The sequence below is a fragment of the Primulina tabacum genome, chromosome 1, assembly GCF_025594145.1.
Source record: "Primulina tabacum isolate GXHZ01 chromosome 1, ASM2559414v2, whole genome shotgun sequence".
In the NCBI taxonomy this organism is placed as follows: domain Eukaryota; kingdom Viridiplantae; phylum Streptophyta; class Magnoliopsida; order Lamiales; family Gesneriaceae; genus Primulina; species Primulina tabacum.
Window position 1 is genome coordinate 46,419,595 of NC_134550.1, and position 26,003 is coordinate 46,445,597.

The 26,003-nt window shown below is 35.2% G+C and overlaps 2 protein-coding genes across 2 annotated transcripts; one reads left to right on the forward strand and one right to left on the reverse strand.

Annotated features, from left to right (window-relative positions):
* Nucleotides 1–3,624: 3,624 nt before the first annotated feature.
* LOC142544889 (patellin-4-like) lies at nt 3,625–5,643 on the reverse strand. The gene is made up of 4 exons (XM_075651917.1): nt 4,686–5,643; nt 4,458–4,582; nt 4,214–4,355; nt 3,625–4,013 (listed from the first exon to the last, which is right to left on the reverse strand). The coding sequence occupies exons 1-4, from the start codon at nt 5,418–5,420 to the stop codon at nt 3,750–3,752; spliced, it is 1,266 nt and encodes a 421-aa protein (XP_075508032.1). The 5' UTR covers nt 5,421–5,643; the 3' UTR covers nt 3,625–3,749.
* A 9,473-nt stretch (nt 5,644–15,116) lies between these two features.
* Nucleotides 15,117–18,368, forward strand: LOC142544900 (mitochondrial ATP-independent inner membrane protease subunit 2-like). The gene is made up of 5 exons (XM_075651926.1): nt 15,117–15,325; nt 16,678–16,850; nt 17,283–17,466; nt 17,824–17,930; nt 18,020–18,368. The coding sequence occupies exons 1-5, from the start codon at nt 15,254–15,256 to the stop codon at nt 18,099–18,101; spliced, it is 618 nt and encodes a 205-aa protein (XP_075508041.1). The 5' UTR covers nt 15,117–15,253; the 3' UTR covers nt 18,102–18,368.
* The last annotated feature ends 7,635 nt before the right edge of the window (nt 18,369–26,003 follow it).

Here is a 26,003-nt window from a genome sequence, read left to right on the forward strand (position 1 = left end):
AGGAAATGATGAATGTCATGCTGATAAGTACGGGAGTCTTCCTACAAATACTTGAAAGTGTGAGGGCGCTTGATCAAAGTTGAAATATCAGAGTCAAAACAACTCAGAATTGGACCAAACACGGTTGATTATATATTCATATGATATGCACACATATAGATTCATAGTACACAAATCTAAAAATTGTGAAATGATTGAAGACACAACAATTGAGTCTTCCTTGCAAGGTAAGGCAAGAAGAAAATTCTAGCAAAAGCAAAAGAAAATGGTGAATGAAAGGTTATGCAAATATTAATGAACCTACACAATAAGGATGCTAGAACAAACAATGGTCCTTCAAAAGAAGAGAAACCTTGACGAAGTAAAAAAGCTAGAACTTTGAAATCTTTAGGTCCAGATTTCCACACTTTTATATTGGAAAATAAACCAAAAACCTTACAAGATGCATTGTCTAGCCTTGAAGCTCCATACTGGAAATAAGCTATCAATACGAAATGGACTTCATTATGCACAACTATACTTGGGAAATAGTAGGATCTTCCAGCAAGTACCGAGGCATTAAGATGGATCGTGAAAAGAAAGTATAAAACCGATGGTTTGGTAGAAAAGTACAAATCGATATTGGTGTACTTTAAGAAGAAATACATATAGAACAACTCGAAATCTATATAGTTCAAGGTCAAGAAAAGAAAGTTTGCTGACTCATGAAGTCCCTATATGAACTTAAACAAGCGCCAAAACTAGTGGCATGAGAAATTTGACAAATTGATATTGTCAAATATTTCTAAAATTAATGAGTGTGACAAATGTGTTTACATTAAAGACACTAGAGAATCTTATGTAATAGAGTGTTTGTATGTAGATCACATGCTTATAATAGGAAGAAATCAATATATGATGAAGGCAATGAAGAAAATTTGACAAAACATTTTGATATGAAATATATGTGTATTGCTAATGTTATTCTAGGGAATAAAATCTTTAGAACTCCTGAAAAAATAGACTTATCCCAATCTCGTTACGTTGAAGTGTCTTGAGAAGTTTAATTCTTATGACTCATCCCCGATGAAAATGCCCATGGACGTAAGAGTCCATTTAGGTCTAATTGTACTCGATCGGATATCACTTGTGTGATAAATAAGTTTAGTCGATTCACGAGCAATCCTAGTGACGCTCATTGAAAGGCTTTGACAAGGGTGCTTAGATATAAGACACGCCTTGGAATATGGTTTGCATTATATAAAATATTATGCGGTGCTAGAAGGATATTGTGATGCTAACTAGATTTCTGACTTGAAATCCACTAGTGTCTGTGTTTAGCATTGGTGGTGGCGTAGTTTCTTGGAGGTCATCCAAACAAACTTGCATCGCGAGATCAACAATGGAATTTGAATTCATAGCACTCGATAAAGCTGAGGAAGTAGCAGATTGGCTTCATAACTTTCTAGAGGATATTCCATGTTGGACGAAACCAGTGCCTGCAATAATGATACATTGTGACAGTTAATCGGAAATTGCAAGGACACGAAACAATATGTGAAATGATAAGTCTCGACATATTCGTTGAAGACATAACCAAGTACGATAATTCATCTCAAATGGAGTTATCTCTATTGATTATGTTAAATCAAAAGATAACTAGACGGATCTGCTTACAAAAGCATTAAATAGATATCAAATGTATAAATTGTCTAGAAAAATGGTTTAAAACATACAAAATAAAGTTTTTATAGTGAAAACTCAACCTTGTTGATTGGAGATCTCAAGATCTTGGTTCAATGGGAAAAATAAATTATGAAAATTTAAGCTAACACTCAGGAATTTTTTCATTCTCATTCCTAGGACAACGAGTGTTGATGTCTACCAATGTAGTGAGGTTAAGTATTGGACTTTTAATGATTCCTTAGCTTGCAAATGAAGAGTATGGTAGGATACTCTTAAAAGAAGATCACCTACGTAAGTGTGAGGACGAGCCACCTCAACGAAACACTTATGAAACCAAGAAGTGCTTCATGGCCAAAACAGACACAACCAATAAAGAAGTAAATGAAAATGGTTGGAAAGTTATCTTGTAGGTACTTATGTATGATTTTACATAAACAGGCAAGAAGTTCAAGATATCAAGTTGACTTCGTGACCTTGTAAATTCGATAGTATTACAAGGAAGGTTCAATGCCAAAAACCACCTATCTTGATGCGATAATTTTCTGTGTATACTCTTTTTTGACATCACGTGCATTCATGCATTAATTCATTAATCTGGGATATTGTTAAAATATTTTAAGACTTAATGAATCGAAATTAAGCAAAAAAAAAACTCAAAAGATTGTTTGGGCGCCAGGGAGGAGCTAAAGCGCATATGGGGCGCCTAAGTGCTGCTTGGAACAATCCAAGTCCCAGAAGAGGCGCCTAGGCTTCTCCCCAATGCCCTGAATTATTCTAGGGTCATGGAGACAAGCCTAGGAACCTCATGCCTCAGTGACCTAGAATTTCTAGGGCGATGAGGAAGGCGCCTAAGCGTCCAACGACGTTGATTGACTGAAAGTTGCGAATTTTAATAATATATTGCAACTAAATGGTGTCAATTTACTTTTTTCATCAAACTTTTCGATGAAGAGATACCTCTTAGCAAAACAAATGCCCCTAATGATTTAGATCTATACATACATTATCAAAGATAACAAAAAAACACTTTTGATCATCGGATTTTTCGCATACATTGCATTCATTTGGCCTTGTCATCTACTTCCTTGTTTTGAAGGAGATTACACTTTATTTTTCTAGTTGTTCTTCTTATAATTTGAAGTGTTGTTATTGTAGAAGAAATTGTTGTATCTTGAAAAGAATGGCTATAAACTGAAGCACTAAAAGGAGACAAAATTATTCTCAAGTTGAGAGTGTCCAACATTTCACCTTAACTCATCAATCTTGCTACAAGATTCATTTGTCATTATCGAAGATTTCAAGATATCACCAACAAACAACATGCATACACGAATTTTTGTAAATCCTATACCGAAGGATCGTGTCAAACTAATTTCATTCATATGAATAATTTCCATTTTCTTTCTCCTCTAATTCGGCTAATTACCACGATTTCTCACATTATTTATGCTAACACCTAGCACCACCCAAAAGATGACAACACAGGCCAAATGAAAAGAACCTCTCCCCTTCCTAGCTAGTGTGTACTCAAGCAATACGCAATTGTTTATGATAGATCAATTAAATCTTCTATTTGTGAGAATATTAAAGTTTGTTTTGCAATTGTTTACTCCTGAGGGATTTTATCATATTCGAGTATTAAAATAATTCTGGTGTAGAAAAAAAGAATCGATCCACAGCCATGTCTCTAAGGCTCCGTTTTGGAGAACTCCGGCTCGATTATATCGATGTATCTGCCTTTTTGAGCTTTGAATCGAGCTAACAATCCAGGCAAATCGATTTGAGTTTTAAGGTTTTGTTAACATTCAAAGTGTACTTGTGGGTATAGATAGATTCACATACATGATTGATTATGGTTGTAGCATGCTCGTATTTAAAACCTTAATTTCTTGGAACGAAATCACTAATAACTCCCTAATGTGAACTCATCTGCCCCAAAGATGACAGCAAAAATAAACATTATATCGAAAAGTTCCATTATTCATACACATGGAGAAATAAGAGCTGAGTAACAAGAGCATTACAGACAACAAATGGGGAAATGGGGCTAAAGTTCGAATGATATCATTAAAAGAAAGAAACTCTCATTTAAGGAACATATACATAGGCACACTAGGCTTGCTCTTGTACCTATAGAACACCTTCTTTTTTGTGAATGAACCATTAACTATAGTTATCACTATTTTCCCAGGCTCTCTAATGTGAAAGGAATTTCTCACAGTCGCCCCCATTTTCTTCTCCTTTTGAAGCAAGATCATGTATGAACAATCATCATCTGGTATGAATTCCTCTTTGTAGGTCACATCATATCCGACCACCGTTACGTCCCATGTCAACGTAACTTCGACCTTGTCGTAGCAGCAGAGTCAGAAGTTAGAAACACGGGAGGAAGCTCAACAGATCACAATACAGTTTTTCTTTTCAAAACAGAGAATGCTATCCTATGAATTCATAACATAAGAAAACTATGTGTCTGCAGCTGTGACATTCTAAATCAGATTTTGGTGTCTGATTTTATAACAATTCCTAGTGAAAATCAGGGGAATACCTCAGTGATTGGTATCTGAATTTGGTCCGTCGTATTTGCTCTGATATTTTGTTCAAGAACTTTATCATTTGTGGAGAATTCAGTGTCATTCTCTCTTTTCAGGCCACCATATTCAACTACTATGTTTTCTGGGGTGGCATATCTACATTTCAGACCAATTCAAATGCATCAAACTTTGTCATTAAAATCGATAATCAAGATTCATAAGCTAGAAATTAACATAGACATAAAACAAAATATTTACTTGAGAAGGGATTCTGTAACTTTTGATGGCTTCACAAAAACGAACTTGTTCTTGCTTCGTTGTGAGATGAGCCGTAAGTTTAGAGCATGTAGAGCCATAAACCAAGCTGGAACATTTATGATTAACTGCATCCATGGAATCTCAAGAACAATAAATTCATTTTTCAAACTAATAACACATATACTCAAATGAATTGATTTGTCAATCAGGTCCCTTTTTTTATCTTACATTTTTGTAGACCATTCCAGGATAATGATCATGAAGCAGGGCCATCATTTTCTTGCAAATCAGCATGACCTCCTTGACTGCAGTTCCAGGAGCATTCTTCAAATCAATAATCTGAATAATCGAATCCTCTCCACCAGGCCTAAAATGGAGATTCTGAATCCCTCTTTCAACGCACTGAACCCTCCACCTCAAGAAAGCTTTGAATCTCTCACCATTGCTCGAGAATTTCTTCTTTGATTTCTTGCCCAACACATTGTAACACAAAGGGCGGCCCTCTTTATCCATACCATTGCTGAACCACAAATAATCAGGCTCAGGCCTTAAATTCTCTTCGAGAATTTTATCTGCATTAAAATCTATACGCCATTTCAGGGTCCTGCGCAGTAAAGTGAATGCCTCGTGCACCTTGTAATTCTTTGCTTTCAAGAATTTCATCAGAATGATATTTATCCCCTCGTGATTTTCACTAGGCAATAAAGGGACACCCCATAGCTTAATGTCCTTCAAATCTCCTTTCTTGGCATCTTCTTGGGAGAAAAAAATCCCCCTTTTCAGGCCAAACAGATAGTTTCCACGAATTGCATCCTCCACCCTGCATCGAAATTCAAGCAAGGCCTCCTTTCGTGATCTTTTCATTTCAACAATGGAATAGGCTGGATCACATTCTTCTTTATCAGATGATTCCAGCTCGCTTTCTTCACTGCTAGGATCTTCATCGGATCTTTCCTCCGGCATATTATTCGCCGGCGGTATGAGTCCGGCCGGTAAAGACGCGCCTGCCAGTAACCCAACTCTGAGAAAGGATTACTAGTTCCAAAACGAAAGGTTCTCAAGTCTTTTTCCTCCTTTTGTGAGCAAAACGAGCTGTTGAAGGGTTATAAAGCTCCTCAGCCAACAGTTTTTTCAGGCGGCGGTACGGTGTTTAATGGGCCAATTCTATCACCCCATTAAATTTTTCTTACACGTGTTTTTTTAAATTTTTTTATTATTAATCATAATCACACAAACTAACCATTATAAATTATATATATCAAAATCACAGTAAAAATGTGATGGCGTAAATCGTAAATGAAATATCAAAGACATGATAGCTCTCTCTACAAATAATTGAAATTGCAAAATTATTTCATTCCGAATAAAAAAAAAAACATGTTCTAGCATTGTGGTCCAAACTCTCCAAACGATGTCCCCACAACATCAAGGTTTTCAAGTATCCTATAAGAAATGCATCCGATTTGCAACAAGTAATTACTAGTCCACGTAATAAAAGTATTCATATAATCTAATGTATACAACACAAACGTGGAAAAATTATTATTTGAATTTTGCTTTAGATTTTGACTGAATCCATTAAAATTGTTATGCAATCCATATTCCTTAATAATCATTTTGTGATAATAATATCAATGAATTTATTCACGTAGACCTACAATAAACTTTTTTGCTTTTTTTGCTTACCATATGTATTAGAGTGCTCATTAATGGAGTTGAATATGGTACTTGAAATGACCAAAGCATAGGAGCAAGAGACGTTTCTTGAGTTCTAATCTGATTGGCATGAAATAAATTATTACTTATTGCTCCAATCGAATACTTATTTCTTTCATGTTATTAGCTTTTTATCATACATGTACTTTTCACCCTCATTTCTACAAAATAAAAAAGTATATTTTTTTGAACAATATGGAGGTTAAAGTGCTATTTTTCAAAAATAATATAAAATCAAATAATCAACAACATAATTAAGATATAAAATTGAGATAAATTGTGACATTTTCTTTTCTTCCCCTCTGAACCCAGTGACTTTTCATAGAAAAGTTTTTAACTCTTTTGGATTTAACCAAAGAGAGATCACACACAACTATTCGATCCATGTCACGATCATCTTCACCGACAACAATCCCATCATTTAAGTCCAAGTTTTCAAGCATCTCATTTACCTCTATAGAAAAGCCTGATAACTTCTTCTTATCAATTTTTTCACATCAGCATGAACCAAATTTTGGTGAGAAGATCATAACAAAGCCTCATAATTTGATTCTTGTACACAACATCAAACTCTTGCTCACATTCCTATTAGATTGTTCACTATAATGTTTCCTATTTCATAGCACTTTTTTACGTATCATTTTTATGTAAGTTGCTGGTATCTCATGCACATTCATAAAGTTTAAAACAAACAATACTGTGTCTACACAAGACTCCTGCCATTTCAAAATGATGACAAGTGCATTCGATCTCATTATTTTCCACATCAAACGTAACATTTCGAATTCGTTCTGATTGTCCAAGAGATCTTATACCAAACTTCAACGGGTCATCAGATACTGAAGGCAAGGAATCAAACTCAATGTTCAAAGAATTCACCAACTCTTTTCAAATATTTTGTAAATTTCAAGTGTGTAAAAAATGCAACAATGCCTGATTTTTCACCACAATTGAAGGAATTTTATGTCGACATCTATGGTCCTCTTTATTTTCATTCGTCCGCCTCCGTTTCTGAATTGTTTCAAACTTTTTCACAAACTCAAATTTAAAAGTTTTCTTTCCCCCATACTTCGAAACAAAATTCTAGACTCACTTCTAGAAGTAGCTTTAAGCCCCGCACAAAAATTGTTGGTCAATTGAATGATGTTGATGATTTGTGCCTTAATTTGTGCATTCCCTTGAGTCATGGATGGTCTTGAAGACAAAAATCATTATTCATTTTTGTCCACATTATATTAAATTCTTCTTTGAAATCACAAAATTGCATACATTTTGTAAACATGTCTTTAAATGCAGGATTAACGTTCAGACTACCTAAATGTGAGGGAGCATTTTTTGAAATGTGTCATTGGCGAAGTTGATGTTGTGAACAGGTAAACACTGATTCAATAGCATTCACCATTGCTTGACGTTGATCGATAAAAATCGTTTATGGTTGTTTTCCTCCCATGGATTCAAGAATTAATGTTTTGAACAACCATTGAAACGAAATATCTATCTCATCAGATATAAAAACTAACCCAAACATCACATTATGTCTATGGTGATTTATGTCAACAAATGGAGCACAAATCAAATTATACTTATTAGTCTGATAAATCGTATCAAAAGAAATCATGTCACCGAAATACTCATAATCAACTCTCTCTTAACTACCTTTATAAAAAAATTACACAAACGACCATTTTCATCCATGTGAATATCCCAATAAAATAAATCTTCATCATTTTGACTTGGTTTTGAAATACTGCATCAAATCAAAAGAATTGCCATTTTCAACTCTTGAATGCCCCTTTGTGACACAGTTCAAATAATTATTAAGCAACTTTTCGAATAAAGCCTAAATTCTCAACTCTATGTGATTCTTTTTCCATATATGACAATACACTAAAAGGTTTTATCCCAGCCTCTGATATTGCTCTTAAGTTTCACCCAGAGCGTATGAAATTTTACGAGCTGATCTTAGCAATATTTTTGGCTTTCATCAACCTTACATTTGGTTCTTTTTTCTAATTTCATTTTTTTTCCCTTTGAAATCTTAATCTCGCCTTACATTTGGTTCTTTTTTCTAATTTTTTATACAACGATCTATTATTATTTGCACTCTGTTTTCCATCCTTTACTCCTTGAGATGAGCACTCAAACTCTTTCATATAAAGATCTTCAGAACCACTAAAATATGTTTATTTTCCTCTTTTATCGCTAAAACCTTATTGTGTGCATACTCACAATATAATAGATATGCATCATCAAATTTTTAATGGTTTGATCAACTGCTAACCTTTGTTCAAATTCTTCAATCAAGGATATATATTGTTTTTTTTATCAACATTCGACGTATCGCATTCTTCTCGACCGTGCACTATCGAATCTAAAACAAACAATTAAGAGAAAACTTACAAATGTTAGCATTTCAAATATACTAGAATCAAATAAATTAAAATAAAATATAAATTTTCCGGTACTCAAAGAATATAAGTTTTACATATGTATTGTGATGATTTACATAGTTGAAAATAATCTTTATATAATATCAGACGTATATGAAGGAAATAACATATAATACACAAATTGAATAATAAATTGAATATATAAAGTATCGTCACTTTTAGAAAACAAATGAAAGTCTCCTCTCGATTTTCATTTCAAAGCACCTATTTGATCAAGACAAAAAGTATAGATAGTGCTCACATGCAATTCTAAATTTCTTTTATCAAATTTTCTAAATCTAAAATTATGATTTTAAAAAAAAGAAGTAAAAATGATATGTTTTCAAATCGTATCTGGAGAAAAAAATTGCAGAAGAAGTTTTGGTGAAAGTGATAATGTAAAGAAAGATAATAAGAATATTAGTGAAAGTGTAAGTTTTTTTAACCTTTTAAATATATGTTAACTAGTGATATATTTTAAGGAAAAATGATTTGGTGGGAAACAAAATTACTACTGACGGGAGTAGCAAAGATGAGAATTAGCTATTCATAATTGTTTAGTCAAACTAAAATTGATAATAAAATATTTAACACATGTCAATTATTTAAAAATGGGGAGTAAATCTCTTGGATTAGGATAGAACTGAACGTGTTTAAGGGCTGAGATTTTACGGAAATTTTATCGAGTGAAATTGAAAGGAAATGGACCAATTTTTATTTTTATTTTTTTTTTTGTTTTGACCTAATTACTTAAATCTCATGAGGCAATTACTCGGGTATTGGATGAGAATATTTCACAATTTTTATTCATTAATTTATGTTTCCATTTTTATTTTGAGGAAATTGTAGTTTTCTTATCACATATTTTGGATATATTATAGTTTAATTCACTCTTTTATTCCATGATTTATATTTTTTTCTATTATATTTATTTTATTTCAGGATACATCAACAATATACGTTGACATATACTATTGTTTTTTATGATAAATCATCATTTTCAATTGTATGTCAATACTCGATGAAAAAACTAAAATTCAAAAAAAAAAATACTATGAAGATAATAAATTGACCAACAACAAAATGACTAAAAAAAACATATGAGTTATGTCAATATGTAATTTCGCTTTCATTTTCCAATTGTCCAATATTTTGAGGGCCAGGGCCAGCTTTCTACTTGTTATTATCAATACTCGTACAATTTTTTACTCAATTACATTTTATATTTAGTATTTGTTAGAATATTTTGGTTACCCTAAATTTTTGTGATTGACAAAATAACAAGATCGAGTTGTTACATGAAACCAGCCGTTATATCATGTAGGATCGAGTGCTTAGCGCTTTACCAAAAACGATAGCTAGTGGTAATGGTGCAACTCAAATCTTTTAAACTGTATAGCAACTCAAGCACTACGATTCGATCGCTCTACCAAGCAGGGACAATTATTGCACCCAACAATCTCTCTCTCAATAATTGCACTCCTTGCAATCAATGGGAATCGAACCCGTGACCTTGGCTCTGATACCAATTGTAGGACCGAGTGCTTACCGCTTTACCAAAAGCTATAGCTAGTGCTAATGGTGCAACTCAAATCTTTTAAATCGCAAAGCAACTCAAGCACCAAGATTTGATCGCTTTACCAAGCAGGGACAATTATTGCACTCAACATATCATTCTGTATTCAGGTTTCGACTGCTGATACAATATCTAGCCGCTCAAGTGACCGATTCAAGTTGAGTCTCTCCATTGCTTCATTCTTCACCAACTACATATCTTTCATTTTCTGACAACCATGCATTAAATAATGACCACTACTATCCAACCACCAGTCACAATATGTGCAAAGCAAAGTGGATACTTTACTTCAAACTGTTCTAAACACTGTTAGTTATAGCATATAGAACAATATCCATTCTGTAAATGAGAATTTAATGATATGTACTTTGCCTAACATAGACAAGTCCATTCTGTCGGGAACTAGTACAAGTGATCGTTGAAAATTTTTATCCGACCATTGAAAGCTTTCAAATATTTATAGATGCAGATTCAGCTTCAAGAAGTACCAAATATACAACTCTTGCGCATCTTTCAATCTGCATTATCAAGATTTATGAGCATTCCTACAAGAAACACTTAAAATTTGATCAACCTAGAACACGCTTATCAGAATCATATCAGATCATCAAGGATCAACTTGTGTCTCACCAACAACTCAAGCAGTCAAATCTGACCGTTGGGTTTTGTATTTGTTGTCTGGTTAACCATGAGTTCTTAAATATGCATAAGTCTAAAGTCATCACTAAGAGTTTCAATTAGGTAGTGATAAGTTCTAATTGAAGTGAGTTGTTAAAAGATAATGTAAATTCAAAGTCTTTCGGTGAAAATCTTACTAAGTGGAAGAAGAGGGTGACATAGAAGTTTTATCTCCAAACATCCACAAAAATACTTTTGTTATTACATTATGGACTTACATTCATGTAACTCTCATTTCAAGTTGTTTATTGTTAAACTGTCAAATATAGTACATCACTAATCAAGTTGGATCGTTTTCGCACTTATACTCTTTATTGGTCTAGCAAATCTAGTCGTTTAAAAATATTTCTTAACAGCCTGAAAACCGTCAAGAACAGTTCAAAAACAAAGAAAATTTAAAAGAGTTTACTCACCCCCTCTAAATTCTAACATGATCCCAACAAGTGGTATCAGAGCAGCTTTTTTCTTGAACTTTGATAACTATATTTTTTAAATGGCACCGTTTAACAAAATTCTGATTTTTTCTATAGAAGATTATGATAATTGAAAAATATGTATACAAACATATCTAGCTGCTCAGGATGATGACATGTGGTATGTCATCACTGATGGTCCAATGAAGATACTTCAAGTCAACAACACTTCCACTATCTGATGGTGCTCTACAAATGATCGAGAAACACCAGTCAGAGTGGATGACTGATGACAAGAAGAAAGAAAACCTTGACAAAGTGGCAAAGAACATCTTATACAAAACCCTAGACAAGAACATGTTCAGTAAGATCAAGACTTGTACAACAGTCAAAGCGATATGGGAAAAGTTGACCCCAGTCTTCGAGGTCAATTATCAAACCAAGAAAAACAAGTTGACATTTGCAATCCAAAAGTTCGACAACGCCAAGATGAAGCTCGACGAGACTCATAATGAGTTCGATGAACGGTTTAGTAATATCATTATTTAACTTACTTCTCTTAGTAAAGAATACTCTAATTGTGAGATTGCACTGAAGGTTATGAGAGCACTGTCCAGAAAATGAGACGTGAAGACGGTGACTATGAGAGAGTCCAAATATCTCAACAAACTTGAGTTGCAAGATCTATATGTTGAACTCAAAGCATATAAGTTTGAGCTAGGGATTTAGATAGAAGAGAAACCATCAACTTCACAACCAACCAAAGCTCTAACCGTCCCAACTCTCACCGCCAATGAAGAAGCCTCTAGTAGAAAATTTTTCGACCAGATAAGCAATGATTCCATGTCTTTGTTTGTTAAAAAATTTGGCAAATTCGTGAAAAAATATCAATCTAAATTTAATTATTATCGTAAAAAGGACCAAGTTGATCATAATCAAGCTTGTTTTAACTGCGAGAAAAAGATCATTTCGATTCAAATTGCAACATGCCAAAGAAAGATAGTAAGAAGCAGTCGGACAAATGGGACGACTCAGATCCAGACCTGTCCATTTCAGAGCCATCCTCTAGTGAGAGTGATGACGATAAGGTCCAATGTATCATGGCAGATGTTGAGCCGGAAATTTCAGATGTGAAGCTGGAAACTGCCAATGATATAGTATTTAACTTTGACTCATATTAATTTACACCAGAGGAACTCACGACACGAAATGACATAGTTGATGAGTTTAAAAGACACTCGCAATCATTTGATGAAGACAGAACAGAAAGTAAAAAGTTTTTGTCACATAAGTCAACCAATTTTAGTTATTTACAATGAACGGAAGTTGACGGTCTGAAAGTTAAAATCAGTCTGCTAGCAGATGAAAATGATGATTTTAATTCACCAATACATATTTTAATTTTCAACACCCAAATCACGCATTAGATCCAAAATTTGACTGAAAATATTGAATTATCCAACCAATTTTTTAAATTTCTAAGTTTCAGACAATGTGAGATAAATCCCAACTCCGATAATCGACATCATAACCATAATTCTCAAATAATCCCACAACTTAATTTAATGTTAATTTCTCGGGTCGAAAATTTATGCCTCACGCGTGTCCAACACTTGAACTTACAATATAAACATAATATATATGTCAATATAATGTACTTTAGTCGAAGAAAACAACTTAAATCAAGTCAGATAAAAACCCATAATCCGGCAGCTTACGTACTCGACCTAAAACTGGAAATCGGACCTAAAAACCACAAGATCGAAGTTTAAACTAGTCGCTAGAGGTCCCGAGGTGGTGTGATTTGCCGCATACATCGGAGCTCGTCGAAAATAAACCAAACGTGGCTGAAAAATGCTGTAAAACGAGCTGGAAAACAGGGGAAAAACCAACATATTAAGCTTCAAATCCTTATCAAAAGACCACGAAAAAAACAAAGATATGGAAGCAAATCACCTGAGGAAAAATGTGGACAATTTAGCATAAAATAATTCACGAACAGAGCTCCATACAGACAGAAACGAACATTATAGCAACAATCATGGCTCAAATCGAAGCTACGGATGTGGGGACAAAATCCTTCAAGAATATTTGAGTTTTGACATCAGACGAAGAAATATGGCAATTCTCGATGGCTACTACAGTGATGATAGGAAAAAAGAAGTTGGGATGGGTTTTCTTGTTCTTCAACTGGAATGAGAAATAGGTGTATGTATACGTGTATATTATACTTAGTTACTAATAATAGTAACATGTGCCAATTTATTTTGATTTTGCATTTATTTCGCTCTCAAGCATTATTTTAACTCAATATGTATTTTATATCGTTCAAATCTTTGATATCCAAAATACATATTTTTAAGACATTTTTTGAATTTATTTGACATAAATAATTATATTAATCAATTAACTCAATAATTATTCTAATCAAGTCAAATTACCTGATAATTAATTGCAGAACCTTACCATCCTCATCATGGTAGCAATCCATAAAGAAATTGTCACTTGTTTGTTCTCTCATACGATGTATATGGAGTTATTTGATTTGGATTACACCTTCCTCTTGCACTATACTCCCATCTACGCCCATCATCTGGCCATGGAATGGTTTGTTCAACTTCATGATTATTCACATATTGATCCCCAATTATTCACATATCATAATTTACAGATAAAATAACTTAAATTACAGCTTAAAATCGAATTCAAATTGGCCTTTTATTTTTTGTGTGTTTTGATAAAAATAATTATTTTTTGTATTATCTAATCAATTTACAACTCATTGTTATAATTATTAAAATGAATAATATATTAAATCAAAATACATTTTGGTTAAAGTATAATATAATTTTAAGGTTTTATATGCATATTTTTACTAATGAAATAAAAATAGTACTGTGAAAGTCCAAACAACTAAAATGCTATTAACCATTGTCATCATCTTCTCAAACAACATCATGCACCAAATATAGGGTATGTCTCGTCAGACGGTCTCACGAATATTTATCTATGAGACGGGTCAATCATACCGATATTCACAATAAAAAATAATATTCTTAGTATAAAAAGTAATATTTTTCATGGATGACCCAAATAACATATCCGTCTCACAAAATACGACTTTTAAGACCGTCTCACACAAGTTTTTGTCCCAAATATATATAGTATAATCACCAACATAAGATTTTTTTTTTGAAATGAATCACCAACATAAGATAACAATGGTAGATTAATATATTGAATTAATAGTAATGATAATTCTGAATTTAATTAAGGAAAAAATTATCAGATACAGAAATAGAAGAGAAAAATACTCCAACAAAATTTTTCAGATTAGTTTTATGGAAACATGATTTAGAAAAATATATAATAATTTTTTTAAAAAAATAAAATTTTAAAAATTGAACATAAAAACATTCATTTTATTTGCAAACTCTTTTTAACATATATTTTATGAAATAACTAAAATTGAAATGGTTTAAATTATCTTGTAAAATATATTTTTAAAAAATAGATATATGAATTAATAAAATTGAATTTGAAACTAAATAAATTATGTTGGAAATTTGGTTAGTCACTAAAATTTTGTTTAATTTTGACAATCATATTAAAAATTCATTATGATTATTACTTTAGTTATATTTTCTTATTTTAAACTCGTAATCCTCGTATAATACAATGTTTAACAGTATTAATATGATACTGATTAATTTTATATAATTAATCAATTTTTTATTATAAAATTTTATTTTATTTTTTCTATATTTAGTTTTCTCATAATTTAAATAAAATACCGAAGTAATTTACGACTCATTATTATTTATTATAATATTTATTTAAAAAGTCCGAGAGTTGGGGGATTGCATACGAAACACAAACTTGCCCACAGAAATTGGATTGAACCCCCAAATTAGAGGAGGGGGAAGATTTCGAGGGTTTAAGGGAAATTGCAGCGTTAAAAAAATTTATCCAGCTGAAATCGAGATGGTTGCGCCCTCTACTTGGTTCCGCTACATTGCCAGCAAACTGGACTACTCCGTCTCTCTCAGCCGAAAGGTGAGTCCTTCAGCTGATCGTGGAGTTTTCCTTTTTTGTATTCCTTTGTTTGTTTTGAAATGTGGTTTTGGATTCTGCTGTATTTATCCTGATATAAGTTTGTGGGAATGTTGGATTCTTACAAATTCTGTAAAGATTGAATCGTTTCTTGTTTTAAATGGTAGTATTTGTGAAAAATTTATGTTTTTGTTAGTGGATAAAACAATAGTGAAAAGGTTTCTTTACTGGGTTAGCTCGAAATTATGGAACCCATTCCGTGGGTCAGAAACTCGGGAAGAGGATAGATAAAAGAATGTTATTATTGCTGAGAACGCTAGCCTGTTAAAGTTTTAGATTTAGATATAAATCAACATATCCTTTGAAACTCCTTTTGATTTCTAGCATATGTTATATGAAGCTTTAAACTTTTAATAGTTGTAGCGAGATAAATTAATGGGAGCTGATTCCCCGGTTCTATTCATCAATCACTTTTTTGGGTGGAAAAAGGGATAAGTTTTACTGTTTTAAGTTTCAATATTCCTCAAAGGCATCAGTAATATTTTGTTTGAGGCCTTTGGCTTTAGCAACTTATTCTTACCTTCACTCTCCTTAGGGGCTCTGTTTTCATGGTTTTTCGTTTTTATTTTTATTTTTGCCAATATTATTGTTATAGATCCTTATATCTTACCATATAGCTTGTGTGGTGCTTTGTCATTGTCTCCTGAGTATTAAATCGTTCTCATAGAAGAGCCTGGTTCTGAGTTCTGATGACACTAATCTTTCGAGAGTTTATGTCGCACAACTTATGCATGGATGATGCACAAAACTAAAGGGAAAATATATGTCTGCCTCTGATTGGGAGCGTGACTGCACCATGGGGATTGCTTTTGGTAGTAAATGTGTTTATAACTTAAAAAGGAACATCATGGTCTGTGGACTTTATGTATTAGTTAATGCAGTTTTGTTAAGAGTGAAGGCAAAAATCTATGAGGCCTGAGGTTGGCAAAAGAGATGTATAAGAGTGTACAAGGTTGGCAGTGAGTGTGCAAGGTTGGCAGTTAGAGCCTAATGTTGAGGAGAGGCCATGTAGGCATTGTGTTCTATTTTATGTTACCTTGTTGGCAAAATATTGTATCATTCAATATTTTAGTATCGATTCTGCTCTAAACGGTTGTGAGAGCTGTTGCTTTTGCGTGAGCAACTTCTGTTATAAAATTTGTAAGAAGAAGGGCTTGTTATTATGTGTTTGCTCTATCTGTTCTGCACATTTTAGAGCATGTACCTTTAACTGTTCTGTATTATCACCCGAGAATTCTAAATTTGGTGTTTGAAGATGTTTCGTGTGACTTGCTTTGATACAATCTTCCGCACAGATCTATGTAGGAGGTCAAATTGCAGACACTGAAATATTTGATACCATATGGAAAAATCTATTCCAAGGAAAGTTGACATTCTTGCATTGGAACAAAGGAGAGGAGATGGCATCAACCATTGGGACTCAGGGGGGAACTCTTCTCGTTCGGAAAATTCCAGCTGCTGACCCAACGTAGGTTTTATACAAAAATATTCAGTGTTTTTACATTTATTTTATTTCTGTATATTGGATTTGGACATTGGTCTAATTTTCTCGTCCATTAGCATATCAGTCGTATTGTTACCTATTTTATTTTTGTTGGATATTGACCGATAATATTTTTCTACATATGCAGATTTAACTTGACCAAAGGGGTTGGTGTAAATTACCGTTGCATCTTAAAATATAATTGGGATTTAATTTTTCGCATTGACCGTTTTGTTATTATTATATGGATTGAGCTGGGACAAACATTACATAATTTCCTGATTTTCCCTCCTGCGACAGCATATTTTGATTCTTGCCTGTCTTGGTTTCATATATGTTTGAGCTCAGGGTATCAGACTTCGCATTTTTTACTATGACGTTTGAAGAAAGTGACTGCACGTGAATGTTTTTTGACAGGAGAGTCTATGTTGGAGATGTGGTAGTCCTAAAGGATCCGTTGAACGTAGACAAGTATCTTGTGAGGAGGCTGGCTGCTGTCGAGGGATTTGAGATGGCTTCTACTGATGAAAAGGATGAGCCTTTTGTCCTCGAGAAGGATCAGTGCTGGGTTTTAGGCGACAATGAAAGTTTAAAACCTAAGGTATGCATTCTATTAGAAATCAAAGAATGTATTAGGAATTAGATTTGATACTGTTAACATAGACGTATCTTTGGTATGATTTCATCTTAATTTAAACTTAGGAATGATTTCTAATCAGATTTACGCCAAGACACTTTCACCTTTTCATAGAGGAGGTGATTGTGATCCAAATTGAAAGTGATTAATTGAGTTTTAGCAATTTGGGTTGGATATAGGTCTTTATGACCAATTTATGTAAATCTTGTGTTGTGTTGTATTATTACGTCACAAGTATTAGATTTTTATCATTCGAATAAGAAAAGTTTAACATGGAAAATACGATCAAGGACGATAATCCTGTTTTCTGGGCTTGTGCAGGAATCCTATGATAGCCGAACATTTGGTCCGGTTACCATGACAAACATAGTTGGCCGAGTCATATATTGCCTGAGAAATGCTGTCGATCATGGACCTGTAAATAACAGGTTCACATTTCTTTTATATACTCTTCATTCTCAGCATTACCTATTGCTATAGAGCTTATGCTTTGCAGCAATGCAACTTTTTTTTCCAGCCATTTTAGTGAGAGGCAGGATTCACATGTTTTGGAAGTGGAACTTGATGTCGATGAAATGGCAAAAAATCATAAAGCGTAGGTTCGTGCCTCTGATCCATTTGGTGGCAGCTCTGCGCGTTGATTTTGTCGAATATCCTCGTCTGTCAAGTCTTCAGCATGAAATAAATGTAGCACATCTTCTTAATGTTAATTTTACTTGGAAAGGAGGATTATATCGAATATTGTGTTTATATGTACTTCGAGACTGTTGTGGTTCAAGATATTGAACTTGGAGGTTTTTTGTAACCTTGAGCATCTGATAAATTTTTGTTTTTCGAAGGGTATTTGCAAAAGAAACTTTTCTTTCTTTTTTATTTATTTTTTTAAAGAAATCGGCAATGCTTTACCACATCATCGAGTCGTGATTTACAGCCTTTCTGAGAAATAAAGGAATAGCATCCCAAAACAATACATCCCAGCAAGAAAGAAGGCTGCTGCGAGCTAGTTCGTGTTGTTGTGATCTAGTTTGCGGGCTACTTGGTTGGCGTTACCAAGGGTAGTGCAGAAGCGAAATTCCCTGTGAACTGGAACTGAGTAGACGAATAACCTCGGATAAATGGTCTTCCTCTGAGAAAGGAGCACGAGTGTGTATAGACTGAATTGCTTTTTAAAAGCGTCCCGACTCCACAAACCAAGTCGGCCATCCGGAATGTATGGCCTTAAATGTACCTTCGTGAATGGTGCTAGATGGGGGGGGGGGGGGGGGGGGGGGGGTGAGCCTACCTGTCAAAAGTTAGACCTTCAGCAAAGAGGAGATGCTCATTGTTGTCTCTGCCCACTATCCCAATACCGAAATGATCATCTGACTCAAAACTGCAGCATCCACATTCACTTTCAAAATACCTGTGCGGGGCGGTTGCCAAGTTATCACTCGGGGTCGCTCAACGCCCTTAGGGATGGGATTATGTTCTAAATATTTTCCCGGTGCCAAGTCACCAAAAGAGCCCAAATGGAAGGCTGCATTAACAAAAGATTTTTTTTTAAAAAAAGATAACTTGCATTACTACCGAATATCAATCGATACTACTTCTTGCCACTAGTTCTTGAAGCCAAGAAGGAAATCCATTGCCTAACCAAACAGGATTAGAACATGAATGAGCAAATTTAGCTAAACTATGCGCAGCTTGATTGATGTCTTCTCGTATGATGGATCCCGATAAAAACCATTCGTCGTGATAAGATGTTGAATTTGTAAAATTAAAGAACACTCTGGGACCAAAATAATCAGAAGAAGTAGACGCTGCTCGGATTGCCTCGGCTGAATCGGAGAACACCCAAATGGAAGTACTATCATACTGAATACAAAACTTAGTAAAATAGCATATTGCGAGCAGCTACAATTATATTCCCCTGTTAATCCCGAATTATTGCCCCTACCGAGAAACAACTCTTGTGCTTATCAAATTCAGCGTCTACATCAAATCAAAATTGGAGGTTTAATCCAATTTAATTGCAGCTCAAGACTCGGGATGCTGTTAATCAAAGGGACTGTTTGACTTGCATTTTGGAATTTAGATTGCAATGCCATTTCCCAGTTAACCATGATAGGCTGGCTGATCGCGCAAAGACCTCGTTGGTTTATATAAAATCAAATACCTAACGCTCTTCATTCAACCATTGTATTTTTCAAAAATTTCTTCATTCAACAAAAAACTAATGCTCTTCATAATTTGGATATTGAGTTTTAAAATTCTTTGATTAAATCCATTAGAGTTCATAGTTTGCCGTAAACTTCATAGCAATTCATCATTCATAGTTGTTAGGTAAAGTGGGACCACTATATTTAATGTTTAAATGTGTCAAATTTGATATGCTTGACTCAAGCATATCAAATTTGATTGGTTTGTGCCGACAGAAAAGGAAAACGATTTCCTTTGTTCACACAGGAGAATTCACCTATAAATACGTGCATAATTCGCATTGTAAGATCATCTCAATCAGAAGCTTTTAAGCTTTATAAAATAAAGAGAGAAAAGAAATAGAGAGTTTTTTTGTGGTTCTCTTGTGTGAGTTAGAGAAAATATTTTCTCGGTATACTCGGGATTGAGAGTGAGAAATATTGAGTGTATTGGTGTATACACTTGTTGTAATATTTCTTCTAGTTATAAAAGTTGCAGTACTCCGTGGACGTAGCCTATATTGGGTGAACCACGTAAATCTTTGTGTTCTTGTTGATTATTTTATTCCGTATTTTTGGGTACTATATTATCATCGCTTCGGTATAATTTCCCAACAACTGGTATCAGAGCTTTGTTGTGAAAATTCTTAAGAATTCTGAGTATGCTCTGTGGTTGCAGCTTTGTCTGATCTTCCACACCAGAAAAGATTTTTTAGATTTTTTGTTAAGGCTAGAGAAGTGATGGCCGGAGATGATGGATCGGGACCGGGAATCAACCTCTATCAGGAAAGAAACCGGAAAAGATGGAGGATGATGATTGGGAGCTCCTTGACCGACAGGTGTTGGTTGTGATACGATTGACCCTAACGAAGAATGTGGCACATAACGTGGCGGAGGCACAAACCACAGAATAGATGATGTCCATTTTATCGGACATGTACGAGAAGCCATCAGCAAACAACAAAGTGTATCTCATGAAAAAGTTATTCAACTTGAAAATGGGAGGAGGTGCTTCGGTGGCTAAACACATCAATGAATTCAACACGATTGTTTCTCAGCTAACATCAGTTGAAATTAATTTTGATGATGAGATTCATGCACTTATTCTTCGGCGTCTTTACCAAATGTCTGGGAACCAATGCGGGCAACGGTTAGCAACTCTGTTGGAAAAAGAAATCTACAATTCAATGATGTCAGAGATCAAATTATTGCTGAAGAAGTTCACGGGATAGATTCGGGTGAAGGAACATCATCGAGATCTGCTCTAAATCTCGAGAAAGGAGGAAGGGGTAAGAGTGGCGAAAAGAGTTCTAATCGATGGCGCGGTAGGTCCAAGTCAAAAAATGGAAAAGAAAAAAGCAACTTTGAAAAGAATTTGAAGTGCTTGAGCTGTAGTGAAGCTGGTCACTTGAAAAAGAACTGCAGATCAACGAAGAATAATTCCAATGCTGTCACTGAGGAAGTACATGATGCTCTGCTATTATCAATGGAAAGCCCTGATGATTCTTGGGAGCTTCGTTTCATACCACTGGTGATCGCGATGTATTTGATAATTACATCGCTGGCGATTAAGGAAAAGTTTTCCTGGCTAATGGAAAACCCTTGGAAATTGTTGGTATGGGTGATGTACAGATGAAGATGTCAAATGGATCTGTCTGGAAAATCAACAAAGTCAGGCATGTACCAAAATTGACACGCAATCTGATCTCGGTGGGACAGCTCGATGATGAAGGCCACAATGTGACTTTCGGTGATGGTTCCTGGAAAGTGAACAAAGGAGCTACGATTGTTGCTCGAGGAAAGAAAACTAGAACACTGTATGTGAGGCCCGTGGCCGAAGAGGGCGGGGGGTGATCGCCGGTGCCATCAGTTGCACGGACAATGAGCGGCTCCTGGCAGGTTTCTAGGTGGAGGGAACATGAATGAACCGACCCATACGGGAATGAGAGGGATTCCGAGACTGTTCAATGTAATGGACTGTACGGTTGAAGAGGGCTAAAAAGATTTGATTTGTACTACTCATATCACGAATGTGCATCTTCTTTTCGGTAGCTCATCACATAAGAACCCCAAAGTTAAGCGTGCTTGACTTGGGGCAATTTTGGGATGGGTGACCTCCTGGAAAGTTTCCCAGGGTGCGTGTGAGTGAGGACATAAGCACGCTGGAAAGACTCGTCTTGATACAGTGAGGACAGTCGTCGAATCTGGGGCGTTACAGTTGGTATCAGAGCCGACCTCTCTTAGTACGGTGTGGTTCGGGGACGAACCAAGCGAAAGCTGGTGGGCATGTGAGGCCCGGGGCCGAAGGGCGGGGGTGATCGTCGGTGCCATCAGTTGCACGGACAATGAGCGGGCTCCTGGCAGGTTTCTAGGTGGAGGGAACATGAATGAACCGACCCACACGGGAATGAGAGGGATTCCGAGACTGTTCAATGTAATTGACTGTACGGTTGAAGAGGGCTTAAAAGATTTGATTTGTATTACTCATATCACGAATGTGCATCTTCTTTTCGGTAGCTCATCACATAAGAACCCCAAAGTTAAGCGTGCTTGACTTGGGGCAATTTTGGGATGGGTGACCTAAGCACGCTGGAAAGACTCGTCTTGATACAGTGAGGACAGTCGTCGAATCTGGGGCGTTACACTGTATATGACTTCCAGTTGCAGAGACACATTAGCAGTTGTGGATGCTGGAACAAATTCAAGTCTATGGCATTATAGACTTGGACATATGAGTGAGAAGGGAATGAAGATGTTGGTGTCAAAAGGAAAGCTACCAGAATTAAAGACTGTTGAACACCAACTATGTAAAAGTTGTATATTTGGAAAGCAGAAGAAGGTGAGCTTTTGAAAAGACGGTAGAGAACCGAAAGCAGCAAAGTTGGAGCTGATTCATACTGATGTATGGGGAACATCTCACGTGACATCCCTTGGAGGCTCGAGATACTATGTTACATTCATTGACGATTCGAGCCGGAAAGTTTGGGTTTATTTTCTGAAAAATAAATCTGATGTTTATGAGACCTTTAAAAGGTGGAAAGCCATGGTTGAGAATGAGACCAACTTGAAGGTGAAGTGCTTACACGGTCTGATAACGGTGGTGAATATGAAGATGGTGAGTTCAAGAAATATTGTGCACAGAACGGGATCAAGATGGAGAAAACCATTCTTCGTACACCTCAACAGAATGGTGTAGCTGAAAGGATGAACATGAACTTGAATGAACGCGCAAGGAGCATGAGATTGCATTCTGAATTGCCAAAATCATTCTGGGCTGATGTTGTTAACACTGCAGCATATCTGATCAACAGAGGACCTTCGGTACCACTGGACTACAAAATATCCGAAGAGGTTTGGAGCGGCAAAGAAGTAAACATTTCTTTCTTGAAAGTGTTTGGATGTCTATCCTATGTTCATATTGATTCAGCAAGAAGAACAAAACTTGATCCAAAATCAAAGAAGTGCTTCTTTATTGGTTATGGAGATAATGAGTTTGGTTATCGTTTCTGGGATGACAAAAATCAGAAGATCATTCGGAGCAGGGATGTAATCTTTAATGAGCAACTTCTGTACAAGAACAAGTCAGACATTGGAGCTGGAGATGAATGTCCTGAAGTCAAGAAGACTGATAAGTGTCATTGACATATATTCCTGTGAATGAATCAAAAACCAGTAACCAGGAAGATAAAGAAGAAACTGCACAAGATGACGACCCACAAACTCCAGTGATTGAACTCAGGAGATCTTTCAGAACCATTAGACCACCTGAAAGATACTCCCCTGCACTTCACTATATTTTGCTGACAGACAAAGGTGAACCGGAGACCTATGAAGAGGCAATGCAAAATGATGATTCAACCAAGTGGGAGTTGGCCGTGGAAGATGAGATGGATTCACTGCCATCCAATCAGACGTAGGAGTTGACAGAACTTCCGCAAGGCAAAAATGCGTTACATAACAAGTGGGTGTACCGGTTAAAAGAAGAGCATGATGGTAGCAAGTGGTACAATGCAAGAATTGTTGTAAAAGGCTTCCAACAACGGAAAGGAATTGATTACACCGAGATTTTCTCTCCGGTGTTTAAATTAACCACTATCAGGATTGTACTTGGACTAGTGGCGAAGAAATACTTACATTTGGAGCAGTTGGATGTAAAGACTGTGTTTTTTCATGGTGATCTAGATGAAGAAATTTATATGAAGCAGCCATAGGGCTTTGAAGTACGGGAAAAAGTGAAAATGGTGTGCAAACTTCAGAAAAGCTTGTATGGTCTCAAACAAGCTCCAAGACAGTGGTACAAGAAGTTTGATGGATTCATGAGTAATAATGGTTTCCTAAGGTGTCAAGCTGATCACTGATGTTATGTGAAAAAGTTTGACGGTTCTTATATCATACTACTGCTATATGTAGATGATATACTAATAAATGGAGCTTGTTTGGAAGAAATTGATAAACTCAAGAAAGATTTATCAAATGAATTTTTCATGAAAGATTTGGGTGCTGTAAAGCAAATCCTTGGAATGAGGATCTTAAGAGACCGGGTGAATGAATTCTTGAAGTTATCTCAAGAAGAGTACGTGAAAAATGTGGTTAGCAGATTTAATATGGACGAAGCTAAATCTGTGAGTACTCCATTGACTAGTCAATTCAAACTAACCAAAACACAATCATCATCGACGGAGCAGGAGCAGACTTATATGAATAAGGTTCATTATGCTTCTGCTGTCAGAATCCTCATGTATGCAATGGTGTGTACAAGACCAGACATAGCACATGCAGTGGGAGTTGTGAGCAGGTTTATGACTAATCCAGGAAAACAGCACTGGGAAGCAGTTAAATGGATTCTGAGGTACTTGAAAGGAACTGCTAGTTTATATTTGTGCTTCAAAAGATCAAATTTGGGCTTACAAGGTTTTGTCGATGCCGATATGGATGGTGACCTAGATGGCAGAAAAAGTACTACTAGGTATGTGTTCACATGAGGTGGTACGGTCATAAGCTGGGTGTCTAAACTGCAAAAGTTAGTTGCCCTTTCAACTACTGAGGCCGAGTACGTTGCTGTAACAGAAGCTAGCAAGGAGATGATATGGTTGAAATCCTTTCTGGAAGAATTAGGTCAGAAGCTTGAAGGTAGCACATTACACTGTGACAGTCAGAGTGCTATTCATTTAGCAAAAAATCATGTTTATCATGCTAGGACAAAACATATACAGGTTAGGTACCATTTCATCAGATCAGTACTGGAAGATGGTGTCTTGATGCTTGAGAAGATTCCCGAAAGTAAAAATCCAGCCGATATGCTCACGAAGACGGTAACCATGGACATAGTGAAGTTGTGTTCAACTTCAGTTGGACTGCAAGTATAAATGGAAATATATGAGCTTCTGCAATGATGGTGTGAAGACATTATTGAAATCAAGTTTTCAAGTGGGAGAAATGTTAGGTAAAGTGGGGCCACTATATTTAATGTTTAAACGTTTCAAATTTGATATACTTGACGTATCAAATTTGATTGGTTTGTGCCGACAGAAAAGGAAAACGATTTCCTTTGTTCACACGGAAGAATTCACCTATAAATACGTGCATAATTCGTATTGTAAGATCATCCCAATCAGAAGCTTTTATGCTTAATAAAATAAAGAGAGAGAAAAAAATAGAGAGTTTTTTTTTGTTCTCTTGTGTGAGTTAGAGAAAATATTTTCTCGGTATACTCGGGATTGAGAGTGAGAAATATTGAGTGTATTGGTGTATACACTTGTTGTAATATTTCTTCCAGTTATAAAAGTTGCAGTGCTCCGTGGACGTAGCCTATATTGGGTGAACCACGTAAATCTTTGTGTTCTTGTTGATTATTTTATTCCGTATTTTTGGGTACTATATTATTATCGTGGTCGACATCGCTTCAATATAATTTCCCAACAATAGTGTCATACCATCTTTAGTCACAAGAGAATGTGGGTATTGAATATTAATATAAATTAGTTTGTTCTTAAAAATAATAAATTTCTTCTCAACTATGTTTGCTCGATAGATTCATTGAAGATAATTTGCTGCTAAAGTTTTTTTTTTAAAAAAAATTTTAATATTTGGTGAAAATGTTAAAAAGTTTAGTAACGAGCATAACAACCCTATTATTCCGATGGAGAGAAGAACATATGATTAGCTTTTCGGAAAATTTCCAAACGAAACATATTAGGAAGATAGACGATATCATTTTCGATCGATATACACAAATTTTTTTATTTGTTTGCAGATATCCAATACAGTTCAAGCTATAAAATCCATACAATTCCATAAAAAAATATATAAAATATCAGCAAAAAT

Excerpts from the sequence above, each read along its gene's own strand:
- LOC142544900 (XM_075651926.1), top strand. The coding sequence starts at position 15,254 with ATGGTTGCGCCCTCTACTTGGTTCCGCTACATTGCCAGCAAACTGGAC. Across the intron at positions 16,851-17,282 it reads ATTCCAGCTGCTGACCCAAC|GAGAGTCTATGTTGGAGATG; the intron begins GTAGGTTTTATA and ends GTTTTTTGACAG. Across the intron at positions 17,931-18,019 it reads CATGGACCTGTAAATAACAG|CCATTTTAGTGAGAGGCAGG; the intron begins GTTCACATTTCT and ends TTTTTTTTCCAG.
- LOC142544889 (XM_075651917.1), bottom strand. The coding sequence starts at position 5,420 with ATGCCGGAGGAAAGATCCGATGAAGATCCTAGCAGTGAAGAAAGCGAG. Across the intron at positions 4,583-4,685 it reads CTGGAATGGTCTACAAAAAT|TTAATCATAAATGTTCCAGC; the intron begins GTAAGATAAAAA and ends CCATGGATGCAG. Across the intron at positions 4,356-4,457 it reads GTTACAGAATCCCTTCTCAA|ATATGCCACCCCAGAAAACA; the intron begins GTAAATATTTTG and ends TCTGAAATGTAG.